The 25,323-nt window shown below is 36.1% G+C and overlaps 1 protein-coding gene across 5 annotated transcripts in view; it reads right to left on the bottom strand.

Annotated features, from left to right (window-relative positions):
• Cka (Connector of kinase to AP-1) overlaps positions 1-25,323 on the bottom strand; it is a 570,985-nt gene that overhangs the window by 17,214 nt on the left and 528,448 nt on the right. For all 5 annotated transcript variants that reach the window (XM_090399493.1, XM_090399496.1, XM_090399494.1 and 2 more), the window contains one exon: positions 5,427-5,513. In XM_090399493.1, the coding sequence (XP_090255619.1) occupies positions 5,427-5,513 (87 nt within the window). The remainder of the gene's footprint in view (positions 1-5,426; positions 5,514-25,323) is intronic.

Here is a 25,323-nt window from a genome sequence, read left to right on the forward strand (position 1 = left end):
GTAGGAAAAGGGAGGGTGAGCGGATAGTTAAGTTGATGGCACTGAATGCATATAAAAGAAGGTGTTGCTTCCTGTGTTTAAAAGGGAGAGATTGTTGTTGTCGAGCATACACTCAATAATTCTTTCTCCGATGTTTGTTTGGGCACCACCCCCACAGAGTGTTATGTCCATTTAAATCCCTCACTAAAAGTAAGGAGGATGGTAACTGAGATATGACATCATAACGGTCATCTTGAGAAATATCTGTAACTGAGAGTCTTACAGCAACTGCTTCTATGCTGGTGCTAATTGGGGGTAGGGTTGACCACAAGGATGGTGACTCCTCCATGGGCAGGTACATTTCCTGTTGACACAAATAATGACAACATTATGGAGAGTCAAGATCATCTCTTGGCTTAAGGTATGTTTCCTGCAAGCAGAAGCACAGGTTTATACTTCTGCAAGAGAGTCTTGATGTTGTCTACATTTTGTCAAAATACACAACAATTCCATCATTGTAGGAATGTTTCCATTATTTATTTTTGATGGTATCATCTGGTTTCCTCTGATGAGTGACTTCGTTTTCATTAGTCTTGGAATTTTTTTTTTTTAGGGGGGGGGGGATTGTCGATGGCTACTATCCATCATTTCTTCTAGAAAAATATTCAAGACATCAAATTCTACTCTATCTAGGGCACATGATGTATTAATTTTTATTTTTCCCAGGAGGAGCAGAGGTACCCACATGTTATCTGTGATGGGCCATCTAATAAAGAGTCTGAAGGCATCTTTGATCCTCTGGTGCATGTTATATATATATATATATATATATATATATATATATATATATACAGGGTGTTCGGGATAAATTTGACAGTTTCGTAAGGAAAAAGAAAATCTTCTTTGTATCTATTAAATTTAATGAATTGACAAAAAAACATTACAGGCAGAGTTAATTACAATACTATCAACAAGATTTACTCAAAATAACCACCATTAGCATCGATCACAGCTTCAATTCTGCTTCGGAACCTCGAACAAGCTGATGCTACAGTCTCCCTGGGAAGGGCCGCAAAAACTGTTTTAATTTTATCCATTAACTGGGCTTTTGTATTACTGGAAGTGCGATTGGTGTCTTTTTCAACTGCGCCCCATACAAAATAATCCATGGGGTTAAGGTCTGGGGAGTTTGGATGCCAAACATTTGGACTGGTGAAGTCGTAGAAATTTTCAGACAACCATTTTTGACTTTTCCCAGAGGTGTGGCAAGGGGCCGAATCCTGCTGCCATACATACGGCCTACCATTGGCTACCCTTGTTATCCAGGGCTTGACTACAGTTAGCAACTCCACGAACAAAGCCCGAATTCCAATGCCAGGGTTCTTCAACACCTGTTCCTGCAGATTTGCGAGGAATTCTGCTGTACGAACGCAATCAGATCGTCTGCTAGGGAACTTTCTTCTTGCTACATCCTCGTAGTCACCATTGCAAGTCTCTAGTTCATGCCTGATTGTTTTTACTGTATTCAGGGAGCATTGGGCAGCAGTCGTAATATCCTTATTTTGATGGCGGGCACGAAGCATCATGATACAAGTTATTCTCTTCCATGATTCAGGTGGGTTCCAGCTATCCATCCTTTCTGACATCTTGTATATGAATGAAGAAGGGTCCAAACTTTTAAATGAAGAGAAGTGTGTGTTAATACATGTAACTTACGGAAAAATATAATTAATTATAAATATGTCAAATTTATCCCGAACACCCTGTATATATATATATATATATATATATATATTTTTTTTTTTTTTAATAAAAGGATTTTCATGTACTGGGACCCTTTTCTGGCATATTTTCAGGAGTGAGTCCATAATGATTTCTCTCTTTCATTTGCTTAAAGGAGTAGCGAGCAAGCAATATCTTTCAGGAATGTTGTAGTTGTCAGAAGGAGCACTGACATCCTTGTCAATGTCCTGACTGACACTTTCTTTACAGTTGCCTTCTCAGTATAAGAGGGTTTAGCAGATGTTGTAGTATATTGTTTCTTTGACTCCTTGTACATAATGCATTGCTCTCTTTTTAATTTTTATATTTGCTTTGTCCTTCCATCTTTGGTTTGTTAAAGGTAGGGGTGCAGCTTCTGATGGGAACAAGAAGCCGATCCGATGTATCAGGATTCTTCCATTCTTCCTATGGTTGCTACTCCTTGGCCATTGAGTTTGAAATATATCTCTTCATCAAGGAAGTCCACTCGGATATTACACCTCTAGAAAAGTTTAAAGTTTTGTGTGTGTGTGTGTGTGTGTGTGTGGAGGGGCGGTAACTATAAGTAATCAGCATTCCCAAGATAGATGTTGCACAGAGTAATTTTTCTGATTGTGCTGTAGCTGCTTCAACCTGTCCCAAATGCAGTTTTTTTTTACAGCTTTTGGAGATCCTGCCAAATGAAGCATGACATTTTTCCAATTGGATGTTCACCCATTTAGTGTAATATTAAGTAATATTACACTAAATAGGTAATTACACCAAGTAATATTAAGATGTATTTATTGCAGCTTCTGATGCTTTTTGTTTCTTAGTTTGGTTCTCTGTTCATGATAATATGGTTTATGAAGTCGGTTGGGGCCTGTTGAGGACCCCCCTCATTAAGAAGTGTTCATTTTAAGGAGAAGTTTAGATCACTACCAGAGTTCTGTTCCCCACTAACCACAGAGCCATGCATGGACGCCCACTGACTGGCAAGTAATGACTGGAAGAAGGAATGCCAGAATTATCCCAAATGTTATACAAGCACCACAGCAAGCTTTGGATCCTGTCCACTATGGGGATAAGAAGACTTACTGCAGTACTCTCGACCCTTGCAGGCAAGCCCACTCCAATTGATCCTGGCCAGGCCATCTAGAACTGCCCATCTTGCCGAAGCAGAGGCCAAAGTAGTGCAACACCACCACGACCCCTCTTTCCAGATGTCCACAGGTTGAACCACACAGCAAACACATTAGCAAGGTATTGGATACCAGTGATGATAGTCTGGATGACAAGATAGTAAAAAAGACTCAGAAGTAGAGTGAAGGATATGGGGAAAAAAAAAGCAAAGAAAAACAGGAAGAATGAAAAGGGCCAGTACCATCACTGGGAGGTCGTCTCCACGAAGAATAGCTGCCTCACACGGGGGGGGGGGGGGGACAATAATGAATGATACTGCATTTTTTTATTGAATGCATCAGTCAGCTAAATGATTGGTTCACCTGACAATAACATCTAAATAGTGTAGCATTTAGTAAGATGTGGAATGACTGGAATGTTTGTTTAGAAAAGCAGTTAAAATTGGTTATTATGCCCTTTAATTGCGTGTTCTATTCAGCTATCTGTTTGTGGAATGCAGAACTCAAGTTTCCATAAGAGTAATTTCTACTAATTTCTACACATTAGAAAGATTAGAGCATGTTATAAATAGACTAGCGGAATTAGTTACTGGAAGGGTGGTACATCCTAGTGTTGTATCTCTGTTACAGTTGCATCTATTTCCTCAGATGTAAGTAAAAAATATATTTTTTAAAAAAATTTAATTTCTATGCTAGTTCATTTTGAGCACTTGAGAGAATTTTAGTGGCAGTACTGTCTATTAAAACCACAGTGATTTTCTGTATTTATGTAAATGCACCTCAACCTTTTACTGAAGCTGTTAAAAGAAATTCAGAACTTCCAGCTTCCTGAATTCAGAAGCAAGCAATGATAGCAAGAATTTTATTATTATTTTTTTTTAATCACTACTTGCTACTGAGTGTAATAAAGCAGTAATTAAAGCAGGAACTTCAAAAATAAAAAATAAAAAATAAATAAAAAATAATAATAATAATTTTTCAAGTCTCATTTTCCTCCAATCCAGCAAGGAAGGTATTCCTGTGTGAAGCAATAGAATTTTTTAATATATTTTTAAGGATGTTTGGAAGTTGGTAAAGACAAGCTTTTTTTGGTTAGAAAGACCTGGGTTTGAATCCCATCTATGACAAGAATAACCCTTATCAGTGCTTTTAATCAAATGGCGAGTTAGCTGGTTTCATATGAAGGGTGGGAGGTTTTTTTCTCTGAGAAACTTGGATTTTTTTGTCCCTCAAAACAGGCAAAGTAGCTCATGAACACATATCTACACACACGATACTAACTTCAAGATGAGGAGATCACAGCCTCTATCTTATCTTTCTACTGAACATTATGGATCTCAGTCGGGGGGGGGGGGGGGTTGTTGAACAGAGAGGACTGACACTGACATTACTGTTGTTTAGGAAGACTGACTATGAAGCAAGTATCTCAGGCCTGAGAACTGCATATTTTCCAGCAAGGTTATCTGTATCGTGGGAGTAAAACCTATCACTTTCATGCAACAGACAGGTTAATTGATCTTCAGATAAAAAGCATTCTAAATAACCATTGCTTCTTAGATAATTCAAACAAGGTGTTGTCAACTAAAGGCCACATAAAAGTGATGTGGTATTTGACTCATAAGATAAACAATTTAGAAACAAGCAGATGAAACTAGTCCCACAGTTAACTCTGGCAAAAAATTCTCAATGTCAGTTAACACATGGAAAACACCCCTATAAAATCATGAAAATGAATGCTAAGAAGGAACAGAGCTTAAGAACTTAAGAGCTTAAAATGTCAGAAGGAACAGAGCTTAAGAACAACACTGATGGTAGCTAATGCCATAATAAAATAAACAGTTTATTTAATTAATTAATTTTTTTAAGATAAATTATTTGGCAGCTGACTCGATCAATTATTATGAATACTTGGCTGTGGCTAAGGAAGATCCTTAAGCTCCCCACATCGTCGACGGGAATCGAACTTAGGACACTCCTTCCCCGGGGATATGGTTGCGAAGTGCAGAGCCACTAGGCTAACCACGCAAGTTAGCTGGTCTTGGGTGTGGACAGCCGAGTTTTTTCCGCCAGTTTATCTGGAGTTTTTCATCCCACAAGCAGGCAAATTGGCCCCGTGAACACACACGGATTACAGTCAGAAATACTGACCCAGTCATATGCCTGATTCGTCAACTATGCCGGTTCCGAGCCCGGATAAAATGGGGGGGGGGGGCTAAGATAGTGCCATACCTCCCGTAAAAAGGGATTCAAGGCTGCTGCATCATCATACGATTATTATTATGAATACTGATCCAAATTTCTCAGATGTATCAAATATATATTAATGGTATTCTGTGCAAAATCTGCCATTTCCAATTCAGAGTAGATCTTGTTCTTTTCTGAAATTAACACAAAAAGTTTGGAGCACCTGTGCTATAACTACTGACAAAATAAATGATCACCTGAGTCTGCTCTTCAAATGGCATACCATTACACAGACTGCCTTCCATACTCTAAATAAATTGCTTAGCTAATTTATGAAATAGGTGAATTACACACTTTAATCAATCTGAACTAATTACTTACTCCCAGACAACAAATAAAGTCCATTGGGATCAATTGCTAAACTTGTTACAGCATCTAGATGGGCCACCATTGAGTGGATCATTTTCCCTGTAGAATAATAAGAACAATCATCAAAAGAAAGTAAATATTAAATTAAAATGTTTTGCTCACTTTTCCAATATATATATATATATATATATATATATATATACACACACACATACAGACACACACACATTTATATATATATATATATATAAATGTATAAATTTGCAGAAATTTAAATCCCGATATTAAATTTCAAATACATAGCATAAATCAAGCGGAAACATTTAAGGAATGCATAAGCATTATTATTATTATGATGATAATTATAATCTGAGATTTCCAGGGAGTCAAGAACTCACTGAGAGCTCTACATTATCCAAACCAACTGTCATATCCTCTCTTAAACTCATTAATACCAGATGTACTTACCACTTCAGGCAAACTGTTCAATTCATCATTGTTCTGTGAGAGCAAAATCTAGCTCTTATCCCTTTCTGAACCACAAACAACTTTAATTTAGAAACGGGGGAGGGGGGATCCATTTCCATGGATGCCCGTGTTCTCTCCCTACCTTCCATATAATGAAGACTTTCATCAAACGATATCTTATAACATCCATTCAGAAGTTTAGAGACTTCTATCTCATCACCCATCTCTCCTGTTAAGCTGAGCAAGTAGTTCTCATATTCTCAATCTGTCTTCATAATCTACATTACATAATCCTGATATATAATCTTCTTTGCACCCTTTTCATAGCTTCTTTATCCTCTCTGAATCCAAGAGACCCATTCTGCACATAGTAGTCCAGATGTGGTCTTATCAGGGCTTTGTGAAGAGGCAAAATGATTTCTTTATCTTTACATGTCAAGGTTTGTTTCAACAATGCAATTATCCTCTGAGTTGTATTTGCAATTTTTGGTATGTGACCTTTGTACTTCAGATTCCTATCCACCATAATGCCAAGATCTTTAGCCTCATCAGTTTCTTCTAGCATTACTCTGCTAATATAATATGCCATTGGAAATCATACCACACCAAAGTGAATAACTTTACACTTACTAACACTTGCCCTGCCTATCTTTGCATCATCAACAAACAACTGAAAACATTTCCTGTTAGACCTTTCCTAATGCCATTAATGTATACATTGAACAACAGTGGTCCAAGGATTGATCATGAGGTACACCACTGATCATCTTAAATGTGACAGATTTGTATCCATCATGTACACCACTTTTTTGATACCTGTCCGTTAACCATCCATTTAGCAGGTTTATATTCTAAATGCATATTCTTCAGTTCATGCAGCAGTCTTTTATGTGGTATCCTATCAAATGACTTGGAAAAATCCAACAGTATCAGCATATCTATCCCATTTATCCCCCTCACCCATAACACTGCCGTAAAATATGAGCGAATTGCTAAAATATGACTTCCCTTCAGTAAAATTATGCCCTTCCTTGCAGAGTCCAGCTTATCTATCAACTAATTTCTGTATATGAGTTCTTACTAACTTCTCTAAAATCTTAACCACCATGCCAGAAATATCGATAGGTTGGTAGTTACATTTTTTTGTAGCACCCTTGTACAATGGAACTATCATACATTCTTTCCATTTCTGCAGGATCTTACCTGAGCTGAGATTCAAGTTATAAAAACATATCAAGGGCCAAGTCAATTCAATGACAAAAAGAGCTGGGAAAAGTACCTGAAAATGTATGTGAATTTTGATATTGGACTATAATTAGTAATGGAGAAAACTTATGTTAGCTGCAGATTCACAAACTATTTCCTATACTATTGTAATATATTTCTTCAGGAGACTTTCACAATAAGCAAGTAGGGACAAGAAGGTGTTCATGCCATTTTTTAATGCACTGGCCAAACTACACATGGATTACTGAGATTTGTAGTTTTTATTGTGATATAAAAACATTAGCAAAGATTCACAGATGAGTGACCAAGGAAGTATGACTCTGGAATGTTTGTTATGGGGAGAGGTTGATGGAAATGTAGACTGCAGAGTTTGGTGGTTAAGTGGAAAAGAGGCGATATGATAGATACATTTAAGTGAGGAGATATTATCAGATCAATATGGAAGAAATTATAAAAAAGAAGTAGACAAAAAGGAACCAAACTAATGATAAGAATATCTTATGTGAAAAATTACCATAAATTTTATATTCTCTATTTTTGCTTTATGCATTACACTACTTTGACTCTAGTATTAATTAATTGCTGTTGTCCAATTGAATCAATGATATTACTACGAGTACATTGACGAATTTTCTGATATGCAGCATGCACTTTTGTTACAATCATTTCATACCAAGGATGTCTACGAAACATGGATGAAATTTTATGGTAATAATTAATTTTTTATATGTTATCCATATTGTTTATTTAGTTCCATACTGTGGGCAATGCATGGCCTCATACAGGGAGTTGAATTTCAGGAAAGTACTACAAAGTGAATAAAACAGCACTAAGGATCACTAGGATTTTGAGAAACAATGACAAGTATAAATAAGAAAGTTATTGCTTTCTCTGGGTTCTGTGGGGAAGAAATAGAAGAGGTTTAAACCTCCTCAATTTCTAGTTTTTCCTAGTTTCCTAGGAGAGGAGTATGTCAGAGCCATGTGGCTAAATAGTGAACACAGCATCGACGTAGTGAAGCCATATGGTTGGTTTTTGTGGGGGCAGAGTTTAAGGCTTTCTCTTCAAAAAGTCTCCATAAAGAAGTTGGCCAAGGGTGAGGAGAGTGGTGAACCCATGGCTGTCCCCTCTATTTGTTTGTAGAATTTTCCCTGCCAAACGAAATAGCCTGAGTTCATTGTGAACTGAAATAGGGCTGAGAAGAAAGCCTTACTCTGCCCCACAAAAACCAACCATATGGCTTCGCTACATCGATGATGTGTTTACTATTTGGCCACATGGCTCTGACACATACACCTCTCCTTCTTAATACACTTAAACAACCACAGAATCAAGTTCACCCTGGAGAAAGAGGAAAACAACAACTTTCCTAGACACACTAGTCACCCACCAGCCTGATGGAACCTTGGTTTTCTGTTTACAGAAAACCCACCCATACAGGCAGATGTATTCACCCCCCCTCAAACAATATGGAGTTATTAAGACACTATACAACAGGGATAAATTAATCTGTTCAAATGACAATGCCCTAACCACTGAACTAAATCACATCCTCAACACTTTCTCAGCCAATAACTACCGCCCACATCCAAAAAATATTGAAACCATAAACTACAACCCTCCCCCCTTCACAACAAGGATTAATTACTCTAAATCCATCACCAACATCTGAGGTACCTCGGAAAAAATTACCAAAATCTTAAGAAAACATGACTAGACCTCTTGTTACAGACCATATAAAAAATTGGCATCCCTTATCCGCTCTACTAAAGACCAACCACTTCCCCTAGACCTACCTGGTGTATACCAGGTCCCTTGAAGCTGTCCTACTTTGGCCAAACAAGCAGGACAGCGAATATCAGAATTTTAGAACACAAGGACTACATCTACGAAAGATCAGCTCCCTCCTCTCTCTCTGCCTGGAGTTTACAAAGTACCCTGTTCCTGTAAGCTTGCATACTTTGGACAGAGGCAGATCAGCATCCATCTGCCTGGAGGAACACAAGTCATACATCGTTAAACACAACTATGGCCATTCAGGCTTGGCTGACCATGTTTTGGACACCACCCACAGAGTATCATGGAAGAAAACCACCATGCTCCACCACAGCAAATTCAAGAAAGAGAGACTTTTCTTAGAAGCAGCAGCAGCTCTCAGAAACCAACCAAATCTTAACAAATACGGTTGCATTAAGCTTCCGAAGATTTGGGAAACACTCATCACCAGAGGTCCACTTTACATTCCAGGCCACCTACTACTGCCCTTAGAGGGCGCTCCACCTAGATAGGACTTTAGTGTCACCCACGTGGTTGGGCTTAGTATTGTAAGTTTTTGTGTGCATGTTACATTAATTGTTTTTGTAATCCCCGTAGATGTCCTAGTGACTAGGACGAAATATAGGAAGTATTAAATTCTATTTTAATTCTTTTTGAGTGTTGTAAAAAATCCATTAAACCTCCAACATAATGTCCTCACAGCACTTAAGCCTCTACACAAGAACGACTACATCCGTTTTCACCAGTATAGCAACTCTGGTCTTGCAGACCATGCTCTGGATACACGCCACAGAATACGGTGGAAGAAAGCCACAATAATATACTGTAGTAGGTTCAAGTTTGAAAGACTTTTCATGGAATCAGTCTCAGCCCTAAAGAAACATGTCAAACCTAAACAAATTTGGTTGCATGAGACTGCTTCAAATTTGGGAAACATACAGACCTTCAGCCCAACGGCCAAGAATACCTACATAGCCCGCTAGGGGCACCATCAGGACTTTTAGAGAAATGATAGCTTCTTGCTTCGTCTTCATTTACTGCATGTGGTGCCTGCGTGCATGTGTCTTTATCGTAAGTTCCTTGAAATACTGGAAATATATATTAAAGTTTAATTTAATTTATATTTTATTGTATGTTGTGAATTCTTTAAGTCAATTAATAATTACGTATAACCAGCGTATAAGTCTTATTTCAAAATGAGAAGATAAGATTTTGATGGGTTTCTGTTATCACTGCCAATCAAATTATATGGAGAAATGAGGAAGCATTATTATAATGCTATTCTAAAACTTGCTGCATGATGGTATTACATGTATAATATCTATATTGTTTGGAACCAGCTGTGATCTAAACAAACGTTTTTTCTTAAATGATTTCTATCAAAAAATAAAGCTCGCCATTAATCAAAACACACACAGCAAATTCCCATTACTAGTTACGCAAAGTAGCAAAAAACACTGAGCTTCTATATATGAGAAGAAAGTGATAAAAAGTAAAAACTTTAACATGCTCCTAAACCAGTTCATTCTAAACAATCATTCAAAGAAACTATTCCCAGATTGTTATATACAGAAACCTGTATGTACTATCATTATAGACATCAGATATAAGGGACTTTATCAGTTTTCCATATATCAGAAGGTCTTCTCAACACACAGCTTCTATACTGCTTATAATGAAGCATCAAAATCTTCTTCGTATGTGAAATAATTCATTCTTTTATGGTTGTCAAAAAACGTTATCCAAACTATCCTACTCACCTGGAAGGGGATAGTTTCTCTGTTCATCGTTTCCTCTGGAAAGGCTTACACAAGTCAGACTGAGAGAAGTTGCAAAATCCAGGAAGGAGAACACTGTAGTAGCACAAATGCAAACAAAGAAAAATAACAGGCCTTGCTCATGCCTTCATAGACTTCATTTTCCTTTAAATCCTATTAATGATATTTTCAACAAGAGTGTATGTAACATGTTAATACTGTACTGGATGAAGAGATAGAGGTGCATGAGAATGCAGTTGAAGAGCCGTTGCATAACTCGGATAAAAATTCAGAAATAAGGACAAGCGGAATATTAGCGTATGCTAAAGGAATGTTCAGACAAACTCGCTAGGCCTTTATAATGTTTGTGTAACTTGAGTCTCAGATCAGAAAAGACACACAGGAATGAAAAGAATGTAAGACATTTTCATTGTACAATGGTAGTGTAAAAATCAATGTAACTAACTACCAACCTACTAGTATTTCTGAATGGTGGTGAAGATTTTAGAGAAGTTAGTAAGAACTCACACACAGAAATAGGCTGATAGATAACCTATATTCTGCAAGGAACAGCATAGGTTTACTAAAGAGAGGATGTGTTTTAACAATTTGCTCATATTTTATAATGTTATGGGTGAGATGGATAAATGGAATGAATCTTCTATAATACTGTTGGATTTTTCCAAGTCATTTGATAGGGTACCACATGAAAGGCTGTCGCATAAATTGGAGAATATGGGTTTGGAATATAAATTCTTGACTTGGATAAGTGGATGGTTGACAGACAAGTATCAAAATGTGGTATACGGTGAATGTGAATTACGGGGAGGGGGGGGGCAATTAGGGAGATGCTATTGATAACTGGCACTTAGATGATTTAAATTGGCTGCAAATTTGGGCAATGGAAATGGCTGTCAGTACAATGTGTAAAGTTATTCTAGAAGAAACTTATGAGGCTAGAAATCTTGATGTTATGGTAGATAGGAATTTGAAGTTCCAAGATCACATAGCAAAAATTGCAAATACAACTCAGAGGATAATTGAAATGTTGAAACAAACCTTTGCATATAAAGACAACAAAGTCATTTTGTCTCTCTACAAGGCTCTGATAAGACCACACCTGTAGTACTGCATGCAGACTTGTCACCTGGGTTCAGAAGGGATAAAGAAGCCATGAAAGGGAATCTCTGAATAGAAAGAAGATTATATCAGGATTATGGAATGTAAATTATGAGAACTGGTTGAGAGTATCATGATTATAGTCTCTGGTTAACAGGAGAAAGAGGAATGATATGATAGCGGTCTGTAAAATTTTGAATGGGTGTTATAGGATATTATCTGATGAAATTTTTTGTTATATGGAAGGTAGCGAGAGAGCGTGGGGCATCCATGGAAGTTATGTTTATTCATAGTCAACAGCTAGATTTATCACTCACAGAGCAATTAGTGAGTGAATTTAGTATTAATGAGTTTAAAAGAAGGTACAGCTGGTTTGGGTGATGTATAGTTTCTTTCAATGAGTCGTTTACCCTCTGGAGGTCTCAGATAATAATAAGAATAACAACATCTACATTTTATTATTTCACAATTCATCCTTATTATATATTATATTTGGTTCATCATTCACAGATGTTCTACAGTTAAAGTTGGGATTCTCTGATAGCTAGGGCAATATTCTAGTGTTATTCTCTTCAAGTAATGTTTTGTAATTACTGTTTTCTGAAAGGGAGCATTGTGCTAGAAAAAGTAAAACTAGTTCTTTACTTCTACTAAAACATAAGACCTGGCAATTATGATTCCACCATGACCAGTGGTATATAACCCATAATATGTATAAGAACCAACCTCACATCCAATTACCTCCAAACTTCATTAACTGAACAATATTCTCTAATAAAAAGCATTCTCCAGGCATCTACATATTCAAACAGGTTCACCAGACTGGAAGAGCACATAATGTGATTCATAACTCTGCCATGAGTGATTTCTGCTGTTTCATGTCCCAGTTTTATGTGTCTTTGCTCATATCAACAGATGATGTGCAGTCAATACACTTACAGGTTGTTGGTTGCAGCTTCTCTGTGAACAGTTCATGACATCATCTCTTTCTGCTTGTTATTGAAACACTTATATGATTACTCATATTGCCAAACAGATTCCCTAGTGCCTGACCAGCTTTCTGTATTAGCAAAATGAGTAGAATGTGTTTTTGGAGGGCTGTGAACAGAGCTGTAAACACATTATCAATGAATGCATTCAAGGAGAGGTATAATAAATAAATATTCTGTTTGTCTTCAAGATGCTTCCTATGATCCCATAGTTACCTATATAACATCAATAACACTGTATAGAAATATGTAAGCACAGCAAAATTATTGCTTATTGGTCATTTAAACATTGAACAATTCTAAAAGAATAACTCAGTCTTTAGTGCCATAAGAAGAAATACAAGAGGCTAATCTTTGTGGTATCATTAAGAATGTTAAAACTACAATCAGGAATGTATAGCAGTCAGCTAACCATTCTGAAGGCATGTGCTGTACACTGCAGATGACATGCTTAACAGAAATGAATCTGTTCAAGTGGAACTTCAGGCAAATTTCTGAATGCAGAAACTCATGGGAAAAAAAAAAAAACAACTAATTACAACTACACTTTTGGCATGGATGAACAATCATTATAAATTTTTAATCTAGACATAATGAAGCTCAACACATGAAATGTACTGAGCTACATTATGCCTAGTTTTTTACTAGAACAGATTCTTTTCTGTTCTGCATGTCATCTGCAATGTGCTGCATCTTACCTTACATGATTGTTGGTATGGTGCCAATGCATGGTAGAACAATAGCAGCAAAGACATCATTGTTGGATGACTTAAAAATAAAAGGATTTAATGGAAGGAGAGTGAAACTGGTGAATTACTGCATATTAAGTGTTTCAACAGCAAGTAGTTCCAGTTAGATGGCAAGAACAAAGCGAATGTTAGTAGAGTAGACAGTATTGATGGTAAAATGGAAAATGTTAATGCCAGAATTAATACTGAATGTGCAGTGGTAGAAATACAGGAGAACAAAATGGACCTAAATAAGAAATATTGCACTTGCATGATATCCTTCACAGAACAAAAGATGAAATTATAAAGTTGCAGAAGTGGCAAGAGATTACCAGGGTGGAAAAAGAAAGAAGCAAGTGGTGTAAGGTAAAAATCAAGATAACCTGAACACAATTTCTCTGATCAGAGAAGTATTTAATGAAATTATAACAAAATCATGCTTCCCTGGCACAAAAATTAATGATACTAGTCATGCCATCCAGATACAAAAAGGTAAGGCAAAAGAACTAAATTTTCATCATTGGCACTAATGATCTGAAAGGAAAGAAGTATTCTATAAGAGAGGATGTGAATGAGTTTTGGATGAAGTAAAAATGAGGAGACTAAGTTGCCTGCCATGCTATAATAGAGGTGAACTAAGGAGGAGAAGGGCACTAATAGCAAATGAATCAATATGAAGGTTGTGCAGAAGGCATGATGTAGAGTTTGTGGACCTAAGGCTTTAGTTTCATGGAAAGAAGGATTTATATATGGACCACATCTAAATGATTTTGATGTTATGTGTCTAGAGTTTTGTTCACTGAGCATGTTGATGGTCAAACTCAGGAAAACTTAATCAATTAGGGGTAAATGTAAGAGAGCGCACGTGTGTGTGAAGGCACCCATGAGGTGAATGAGTATGACCAACAAGTGCAATCTAGTCTCTCAAGCAAAAATATTGAATAGGGTAGTCAATTCAGGAAGTAAACATGGTTGGGGTGCCTATAGGGAATGTTGCAATTTTATACGTAATGTGAGAAATATAAGGAACAAGAGGGAGGAATTTGGATAGTTACAGGGATAGAATGTGAAGGGTTAGTATTTTCAGGGAAGATAGAATGAGATGGCTGATGTTCCTCCCAAACAAGCTATAAACAAACTGAAAATGAAATATTGTCAGAGAATCAAAATTGCAACATTGAATGTAAGAACAATGAACAGATGTGGAAAATTAGAAAATCTCAAACAAGAAATGGACAAAGGAAAAATTGATATCATAGGGCTCTGCGAAGTCAGATGGGAAGGAACAGATTTTTATAGTGACGAAGTAAGAGTAATTTACTCAGGTGGAGATAAAAAGGAACAAGGAGTTGCACTTGTTTTTAATAAAAGAACAGCAAAGAGCATCATTAGCATAAACTGTCTAAATGACAGGATTATGGTGGTAAAATTGAAGGCTGAACAGGTGGACATAATAATGCAGATATATATGCCAACAAGTGACCATTCAGATGAGGAAATGTACGAACAATTGCAAGAACTAATTAAGGAAGAAAAAAGAAAACGCTATATGATTATAATGGGAGATTGGAATGGAGTTGTAGGAGAAGAAGAGGATGGGAGTGTAGAAGGAAGATACAGACTAGGTAATAGTAATGAGAGAGAGAGGAAAGGTGTTAGTGGAATTCTGTCAAGAAAATAAGCTAATAATTACGAATACTTCGTTTAAAAAATCTAAGAGAAGACTATACACATGGAAAAAACTAGGAGATACAGAAAGGTATCAAACTGATTACATTATAGTAAAGCAAAGATACAAGAATAGTGTAAAAAATGCATGCAGATATCCTGGAGCTGATATTTACTCTGACCACAACCTACTATTCATAGAAATAAATGTGAAACTAAAGAAAATAAAAGAAGCTATGAAAAGGAAAAAATGGAAATTAGAGAAATTAAAAAACACCAAGGAATTTGGAAATAAAGTAGATTGGAGAAAGCATTAGAGGAAACAAGTTTTGTCAAAACTGAAGACCCAGAAAAGAAATGGGAATAAGTTAAAGAGAAAATAAAGAAGATTGCAGAAGAAGAAATTGGATATGTAAGAGCTAAAAGAATAAAAAAAACCTTGGATAACTAATGAGATGATTTCTCTAATGGAAGAAAGAAGAAAATGGAAAAATAAATACACCCCCAGAAGGGAAAATACAATATAGAACCCTGAATGACAAATTGAGAAAGTGGGAAAGTATGATCTTTTATATGAAAAAGCAAGAAGCATGAATCACAAGAGAAATGGAATTCGAGCTAGAGGCATAGAAAATAAGAATGGAGAAATCATAACTGAAGAAGATAAAATCCTAATGAGATGGAAAGAATACATTGAAGATCTACATGACAAGGAAAATAGACCAAATGAGTTGCCATTAGAAGATAAATGAAGATGATCTAGGCCCAGAGATTTTGAAGACAGAAGTATAAATGGCCATTAAAGAACTAAAATGTGGAAAGGCAGAAGGAATAGATGAAATACCTGCAGAATTCCTGAAACAACTTCAGAAGAAAGGAACTGAAGAAATAACCAAAATAATAAATTTAATTTATAACAAAGGAGAACTACCAAAAGATTTTATGACCTTAATATTTATACCTATACCAAAGAAAAGTAATGCAGTGAACTGCAAGGATTTTAGAACAATAAGCCTCATTTCCATACATTAAAAATACTTATGAGAATCTTAACACGATGAATTGCATCTAAAGTGGAAGAATTTCTTGAAGAAGATCAGTTTGGTTTCAGGAAGGGTAGGGGAACAAGAGATGATTGGACTGTTAAGAATAGTAAGTGAAAGAAGTCTGGAAGTGAATAAAGAAGTTAATATCTTTTATATAGATTTTGAAAAAGCTTGGTATAGATTGGAAAGATAGAAGGCTAATTATTTCACTATATATGGACGTGTGGATAGGCTTATGTGTTCGTCAGACATGTTGTAATAGATTTAACGGTATTGATATGAACACAGATGGATAAGAAAATAACTATTTATTAACTTAACAGCTAATATTTTGCTGGTATTATATCCAGCATCTTCATAGCATACAACACAAAGTTTGTTACAAATGAAAGACAATCACAATCCAGTGTAACAGTGGGGGCTAGTATAAGTAATTGCAGCATGCAACACAAGACGTTAAAAAAAATCTACGTTAAAAAAAAAAAAAACTTCAAAGTTTTGAAATCATAGTCCAAATAATAGTCTTAGAAAGTTTGAAAAAAATAAAATAAAATAAAAGTAATAAATATTAAAACATACTGCAAACCTTAACAAGTATGGCTATATAAATCTACTAAAGATTTGGGAATTTGGGAGACAGTCATCCTAAGACCAAATTAATATTTATTACTTTTATTTTATATTTTTTCAAACTTTCTGAGACTATTATGTGGACTACTATTTCAAAACTTTAAACTATTTTTTTTTTTTTTAACCTAGATGGCGCCCTATTAGGACTTTAGTCTAATTGGGTGCCATCCAGCGTGCATCTTGTGTTGCATGCTGCAATTACTTATACTAGCCCCACTGTTACACCGGATTGTGGTTGTCTTGCATTTGTAACAAACTTTGTGTTGTGTGCTCTGAAGATGCCAGATATAATACCAGCAAAATATTAGCTTTTAAGTTAATAAATAGTTATTTTCTTATCCATCTGTGTTCATATCAATACTGTTAAATCTATTACATCATCACTATATATGGGACAAACTGCCATGGTGAGAGACATATATGGTACAACAGAACCAGTTATCATTAGACGAGGAGTAAGACAAGGCTGTTCTCTGTCACCAATTTTGTTTAATATGTATTCTGAAGCAATGCTTAAAGAAGCAGTGGAGAATTCGGAAGAAGGAATAAAGACTGGAGGTAGACAAATATTTGCAATAAGATATGCAGATGACAAGGCATTATTATCAAATACTGAAACAGGACTACAACACCTGTTGAACACATTACAACTCTGCATACAAAAAACCTGCTTCTCACTCCCTTTTTCACACCTTCTTTATACAGCTTCCAGGGATGACTTCTTGTTCTCTCATGATCTCCCACTGTTTTCTGTAAAACCACTTCAACAGTGATCCTATAACAACCCCTTACTAACTTTAGGTCCATATGAGTCTAGTCTTCGGACTCCATAGAGGTGCCTGTACAATAATCATCATCATCAAATTCCTGACATGTACCCTCAAGGGGTGTGTACAGGATATGATAGTACTACACGAAAAATTTACATCATTACTAACTTCCTATCTACAATTTTCCTCCAAATCAGTCTGTCACTTGTCAAGACTCCAATATTATCATTATCAGCTCTTATATTTCTATCGTCTAAGGCACATTGTACCGTATCAATCCACCTATATCTTGGTCTTCCTCTGGGTCGTTTTCCTGTCAACATGGGCAGAGAACACTTGTTTTGCTAATCTTTCCTTGCTCATTCTGTATTAGTAGATGGCAATATCATTTTTAATATGATATTGCCATTGATGCCACCTGTTCACACCTCTAATATTTCTTAGGACTCTCATATCTGCGGTCTCTAGTCTTTGGTTAAGGGTTTTACTTCTGACCTAGATCTCAGATCCATAAATTAAAACTGGTACACACTGTCTTGTATACAGCTAATTTAGTGTTCTGACTAATTTCTCTCTTATTCCATATGAATTTATTCAATTGACTTCCTACCTTACCAGCTTTGTTGATTCTGTTGTCAATTTCCATATTTAATTTACCATCTTCACTAAAAATCGTGCCTAAGTAACTGAAATGTATTACTTGTTCCACAGGTTCCCCATTCACAACACAGTTAACATTTTCAACAATTCTACCTATTTCCATTGTCTTTGTCTTTTTAATGCTCACCTTCATACCATATCTATTACAACAGTTATTCAATTTACTCAGGGACTCTTGCAAACTTGTAGTGGATATATTTAGAAGTATAACATCGTCCGCATAAAGCAAAGAGCTCACATTAACATCTCCAATTTTGATATCATGTTTAATACCACTTTCCTCCATAATGTGATCCATATAGATAATGAATAACAGACGGCATAATGTACATCCTTGTCTCATACCAGATTTAACATCAAACCATCTTCCTGTACTTCCTTCAATTCTAACTGCCGACTTACAACTCAAATACAGACTATGCATTGCTTGATATAATGCCCCATTGACACCATGTAACTGAAGCGTATTGAATAGCTTCTCTCTTGGCGCCTTGTCATATGCCTTTTCCAGATTGACAAAACTTAAATACAGATTTTTGTTATATTCCCATGCTTTCTCAACTATATGTCGTAAAGTGAAGATCTGATTCCGACAGCCTCTATTTGGCCTGAATCCAGCTAGTTCTTCACCAAGCTTTTCTTTCGCAATTCTTCTCGATTGTTTCTCAAGTATGCTTGTATAGATCTTGCCAGGAACACTCGGTAGGGAAATACCTCTGTAATTCTCACATTCAGTTTTATTTCCCTTTTTATATATGGGTACTATTAGAGCTCCACTCCAATCATCGGGAATTCGTCCCTCTGTCCAGGCTTTCTGAACTATGCAGTGCAGCCACTGTGAGACTTTTATACCACCATATTTCAGCATTTCTGGTCGAATATCATCTACTCCTGCTGCCTTTCTACATTTCAAGTCTTTGATGGCTTTTTCTACTTCAAGTATGGATATGTATTCCTGACTGTATGCCTGTCGAGTGTTTTCTTACCACTGTGCTATCACTGCTTGTTTCATTTAGCAATTTTTCGAAGTAATTACTCCATACTTCAAGGATATCTCTTTCTCTTGTTTTCATGTCACCTTTATCATCTCTAATTCCTTTTACAGCACTCTTTCCTCTGTTTCTGAGCTTCTTCAACAACTTCCAGAATATTTTGCCACCTTCTTGATATTTAATTTCTATATTCTTGCCAAAGTCCTCCCATGACTTTTGTTTAGCTAGTTTTACACAGTGTTTAGCTTTCTTACATTTGTCTCTGTATTCTCTAAGAGCACAAGCTGGCCTATTTGCCAGGAACTTTTAATATGCTTTCTTCTTTTCCCTCACTGCCTCTTTAACTTCCTGTATCCACCATGGAGTTCTGATTTTTCTATCCTTGCAGACAACCTCGCCACATGCCTCTCTGGCTGAATCAATCAGGGTTTTCTTCAAGGCTTGCCACTGAATCTCCAAGGTTCAGTTCCTGTTCTCAAACTCTTTCATTTTTTCTTCAATAATCTTTCTGTATTTTAGTCTACAGTTCACATTTGAGAGCTGCTCAACTTTTATTCGCTTTAAAACTTTCTTACATGTTATTCTTTTCAGTATGAAATTCAATTTTATCCTGCTCAAGACTAAATAGTGATCACTTCCAATTTCAAATCCTCTGTACACTCTGGTGTCCTGCACCAGGGAGAAAACATCACTATCAACAATAACATAGTCAATGAGACTTTTCTTATTCCTTGCCTCTTCTCTCGATGTGAATTTGTGCACATTTTTATGTTGGAACATGGTGTTAGTAATAACCAGTCCATGACCTGAGCAGAAATCCAACAGGTATTTGCCATTATTATTAGCTTTGCTCTTTTCTCCAAATTTTCCCCAAATATTTTTGTATGTCTCACAATCATTTCCTACTCTACTATTTAGATCCCCAACAAGGACCAACTTTTCCTTTTTCTTTGTGTCAGTTGCTTTTTCTAAAGCCTCAAAAAATTCCTCCACTTCTACCTTAGTAGAACCTTCTGTGGGACCATAGGCACAAATAAGTCTCATTGTCCAGTTCCCCATTCTCATATTTGCCCACATTGCTCTACTTGAGACTGACTGCCATTCAAGAAGATTAGCCTCGTATTTTGTGTTGAATACTATGGCTACTCCTTCTTTTCCTTGATTGTGATTGCCTGAATATAACATTTTGTATTTATTGCTCAGAAAGATCTCACCAGTTTTGGTCTTTTTTGTTTCAGTCACCCCTATTATGTCGATCTGGTACTTATCTAATTCCTCAGCTAGCTCCATTTCTTTGCCATTCAGGCTTCTTATGTTGATAGTACCGATCTTTAACTCTGGAGATGTTGAGTTGGGGTGTGCTTTCAGCTTTGTTCCAGTAGCTGAATTTTTGCTGTTTGCCCTGGTTCCCTGTCGAAAACAATGGGGTCCTTGTTTAACCGGGCGATGCTCCATCCGGCATGAAATTTTGTCATGTTGTACCATCATTTTCTATATTGGTTTAAGCCAATAAGAATACAATTTGGTTGGCTAAATCCCAAATTTCCAGCCCATCCTCATTCGTTCAGTATCCAGGTAGATACCCAACAGGGTGCACCACAAGAAGGTGAGGAGTGGACATTAGGTCAGAACCGCTGGTCGGTTCTCCGCATTCCTTTAAAGGCTATGTGGAGGTCTCCTCTCTAGCTCCTATATAGCTTTGACCCTTAAGCACGCCCTGTACAATAATAATAATAATTAATTACTGTACAATAATAATAATTAAAATAAAAAATGAAATTAAAATAAAATAAATATTTTTTTAAAAAAATTTAATGACTGTACAATAATAATAATTAAAATAAAAAATGATCCTAAAATGAGAGTGAATGGTATAATTGGTGACCCAATTATAACAAGGGAGAAGACACAAGTGATGAATATTAGTCTGTATTAGTCAGCAGAAGGGGATGGGAAAAGTGACTGGAACAGCTTGAATGACCCGGTCAGCTTTTGAACTAAACAGAGATCGAATGATAATAATTGGCATAAATTGATACAGCTATCTTAAAATTGAAAATTAAAGGGATATGGCATGATATACAGCATTTCTTTAATTCGTAGTTTAAAAGTTATGAAGTTTGTGTCGTCATCATCAAATTCCTGCCATGTACCCTCAAGGGGTGTACAGGATATGATAGTACTACACAAAAAATTTATATCATTACTAACTTTCCATCTACAATTTTTCTCCAAATCAGTCTGTTACTTGTGAAGACCACAACATTATCAGATCTTATACTTCTATCATCTAAGGCACTTTGTATCGTATCAATCCACCTATATCATGGTCTTCCTCTGGGTCGTTTTCCTGCCAACCTGGCAGGGAACACTTGTTTTGCTAATCTTTCCTCTCCCATTCTGTTTAAGTGACCATACCACCTGAGATTAGCTCTGCTAATGCATTCCTGGATGCTGACAATGTCAAGTTCTTTCCAAATATCCTCTTTTTAATATGATATTGCCATTGATGCTATCTGTTCACGCCTGTAATCTTTCTCAAGACTCTTATATCTGCGGTCTGTAGTCTTTGGTCAAGTGTTTTTTACTTCTGACACACTCTCAGATCTATAAGTTAAAACTGGTTTGAACACCGTCTTGTATACAGCTAATTTAGTGTTCCGACTAATTTCTCTATTATTCCATATGAATTTATTCAATTGACTTCCTGCCGTACCAGCTTTGTTGATTCTGTTGTCTATTTCCATATTTAATTTACCATTTTCACTAAAAATCATGCCCAAGTAGCTGAAATGTTTTACTTGTTCCACAGGTTCTCCATTCACAACACAGTTGATATTTTCAATGATTCTGCCTATTTTCATTGTCTTTGTCTTTTTATGGCTAACCTTCATACCATATCTATTACAACAGTTATTCAATTTAGTCAGGGAATCTTGCAAACTTGTAGCGGATTTATTTAGAAGTATAACATCGTCTGCATAGAGCAAAGAGCCGACATTAACATCTCCAATTTTGATATCATGTTTAATAGCACTTTCCTTCATAATGCGATTCATATAGATAATGAATAACATAGGGGGTAATGTACATCCTTGTCTCATGCCAGATTTAACATTAAACCATGTTCCTGTACTTCCTTCAATTCTAACTGCTGACTTACAACTCAAATAAAGACTAAGTATTGCTTGATATAATGCCCCATTGACGCCATATAACTGTAGCGTATTGAATAGCTTCTCTCTTGGCATCTTGTCATATGCCTTTTCCAGGTTGGCAAAACTTAAATACAGATCTTTGTTATATTCCCATGATTTCTCCACTATTTTTCGTAAAGTGAAGATCTGATCCTGACAGCCTCTATTTGGCCTGAATCCAGCTTGTTCTTTCCCAAGCTTTTCTTCCACAATCCTTCTCAAACATTTCTCAAGTATACTTGCAAAAATCTTACCAGGAACACTCAATAGGGAAATACCTCTATAATTCTCACATTCAGTTTTATTTCCCTTTTTATATATGGGCTATTAGAGCTCTACTCCAATCATCGAGAATTCGTCCCTCTGTCCAGGCTTTCTGAACTATGCAGTGCAGCCACTGTGAGACTTTTATACCACCATATTTCAGCATTTCTGGTCGAATATCATCTACTCCTGCTGATTTTCCACATTTCAAGTCTTTGATGGCTTTTTCTTCTTCAAGTATGGATATGTATTCCTGACTGTATGCCTGTTGAGTGTTTTTTTATTACTGTGCTATCACTGCTTGTTTCATTTAGCAATTTTTTGAAGTAATTACTCCATACTTCAAGGATATCTTTTTCTCCTGTTTTCATGTCACCTTTGTTAGATCCTGAGTGAAGGAATCTTGCAAAGAAATCATTCATTCAGAATCTAACATACTAAACTTACCTAACAAAGAGAAATACCTGCACATCAGCTGAAATCAAAATTGAAACTTCTTCACTTTATGTATAAAATTTGCATTCTTTATTTCAAGTAACATATATTTAGGCTATTGTGATCATATTAAGATTTTATTTAGAGTATGTCTTAAAAGAGGGATAATCTGATTTAATTTAAGCCTAACTTGTGTAAAAATAACTGTGAGTCATCAAATAGTTACTAAATAATAATTCTTGGAAGGTACAAAACTGCACATGTACAGCGTAATGCTGGCGGCAGTAGCATAAACAGAACGCATATTGAAGCGAATTCTGGGAATAGAAGAGCATAACAGCGTCAGGAAAAAGCAAGGGACGAACCCAAGGAGAGAAAATAAGGGTCGTGTGCAAAGGAAAAAGAGGGCGCTCTATGGAAGAATATAAGGGAATGAGCATCTTATCGAGCTTTCTCTCGTCATATCGTTTTCCTGTTTGGTGGCTTGGAAGTTAGCGGGAGTTCGCATAAAATGGAGGGGGGGGGAAGCGTCTGTGCTAAGATAAGATGTCGGACAGCAGGCTTTCTTGAAAATGGAGAAGAATTCTATGCAGAGCTGAAAGTAAAATTTCCAGTCCTAGCGGAATCAAGCCGTCGCTGAGAAGTCCCATCGAAATGTTCCTAAAATGCAGAGATTGAGTCCGTTTTCGGCAGAAATAATGAAGAAAGCGTAACCCCAACGTTGGTGTATGGACAGCCAATAGACAAGAAGTAACCAGACGTACACGTGGTGCTGAAAGATGTGGAAAAAGTTCGGTAAGGTGAAATTGCTCTATTTTGTGTATAAAATTCATTAGAAGAGAGAAGATTGTTTGTGAATGTGAAATTAAGAACAGTATTTTAAAGAACTCTGTGGACAGTCTCTAATTAGAAAGTTAACCTCCTTTGTGAGAGTAAGAAGAATTGTTTGGAAAAGATCTTTAGTAATTGTAAGTGATAGGATTAACTTAATGAGATCAGAATTGTGGATTTTAGTAACTGAGTAACATTAGAATGCTTGTTTATATTATCTTATGAATAGCATTACAGAAAGGAATTTTAGTTTAACTTGATATCATTTGCTATCTATCCCAATATGCAGTTATTGTGTTTTGCATGCTTTATGACCTTTAATTAATTTAGAATATGTAAACCTCTTAACTCGAGTTTCATTTAGTATTGAGTCATAATTGAGTGTATGAATTTTTGTGTATTCTGTTTAGATATTCCAATAAACATGTCATATTTACCTAAACCTGAGTCATGCCTGATTACGATTCCAAACTACCACTTATAAAAATAGAACCTATTTTGGCAGGAAGGAATTAGAAAGTGTATATAATTATAGATTTAGATCACAACTGCAATAATCTGAATCTATACGGCAGTGTTAAAGTAAGATATTGTGTAAGAAAGCCTCAGAATCTAGTATTGTCTCCATGAGCAAGGATCCTTTTCTGCTATAGGATACTGGCTGGCGCAGCAAAAATATAAATTTGCCAGTATCTGAAGAGGAAACAATCCTAGATGTAAGCATATTAGGCCCGATATCTGAAGAAGTAAAATAGCGATATAAAGATAAAATAAGAAGAGATAAATCAGAAAATATAGAGAAAGCAACTCCATAACAATAGAACAGCCGGTAGGATTTTAATTGAATAAGGTTTTGAATAAGATAGGATATAATCAAGTAACAAACTCTTTAAGTATAAATTGTATAGAATACATATATGTAACACCTTTATCATCTTTAATTCCTTTTACAGCACTCTTTCCTCCATTTCTAAGCTTCTTCAACAACCACCAGAATATTTTCTATGTTCTTGCCAAAGTCCTCCCATGACTTTTGTTTAGCTAGTTTTACACAGTGTTTAGCTTTCTTACATTTGTCTCTATATTCTCTAAGAGCACAAGCTGACTTATTTGCCAGGAATTTTTGATATGCTTTCTTCTTTTCTTTCACTTCCTGTGTCCACCATGGAGTTCTGATTTTTCTATCCTTGCAGACAACCTCACCACATGCCTCTCTGGCTGAATCAATCAGTGTTTTCTTAAAGGCTTGCCACTGAATCTCCAAAGTTTGGTTTCTGTTCTCAAACTCTTTCATTTTTTCTTCAATAATCTTTGTGTATTTTAGTCTACAGTTCACATCTGAGAATTGCTCA

Source organism: Typopeltis vanoorti, chromosome 10 (genome assembly GCF_054136105.1).
Source record: "Typopeltis vanoorti isolate ZY-2024b chromosome 10, IOZ_Tvanoo_1.0, whole genome shotgun sequence".
Taxonomy (NCBI): Eukaryota; Metazoa; Arthropoda; class Arachnida; order Uropygi; family Thelyphonidae; genus Typopeltis; species Typopeltis vanoorti.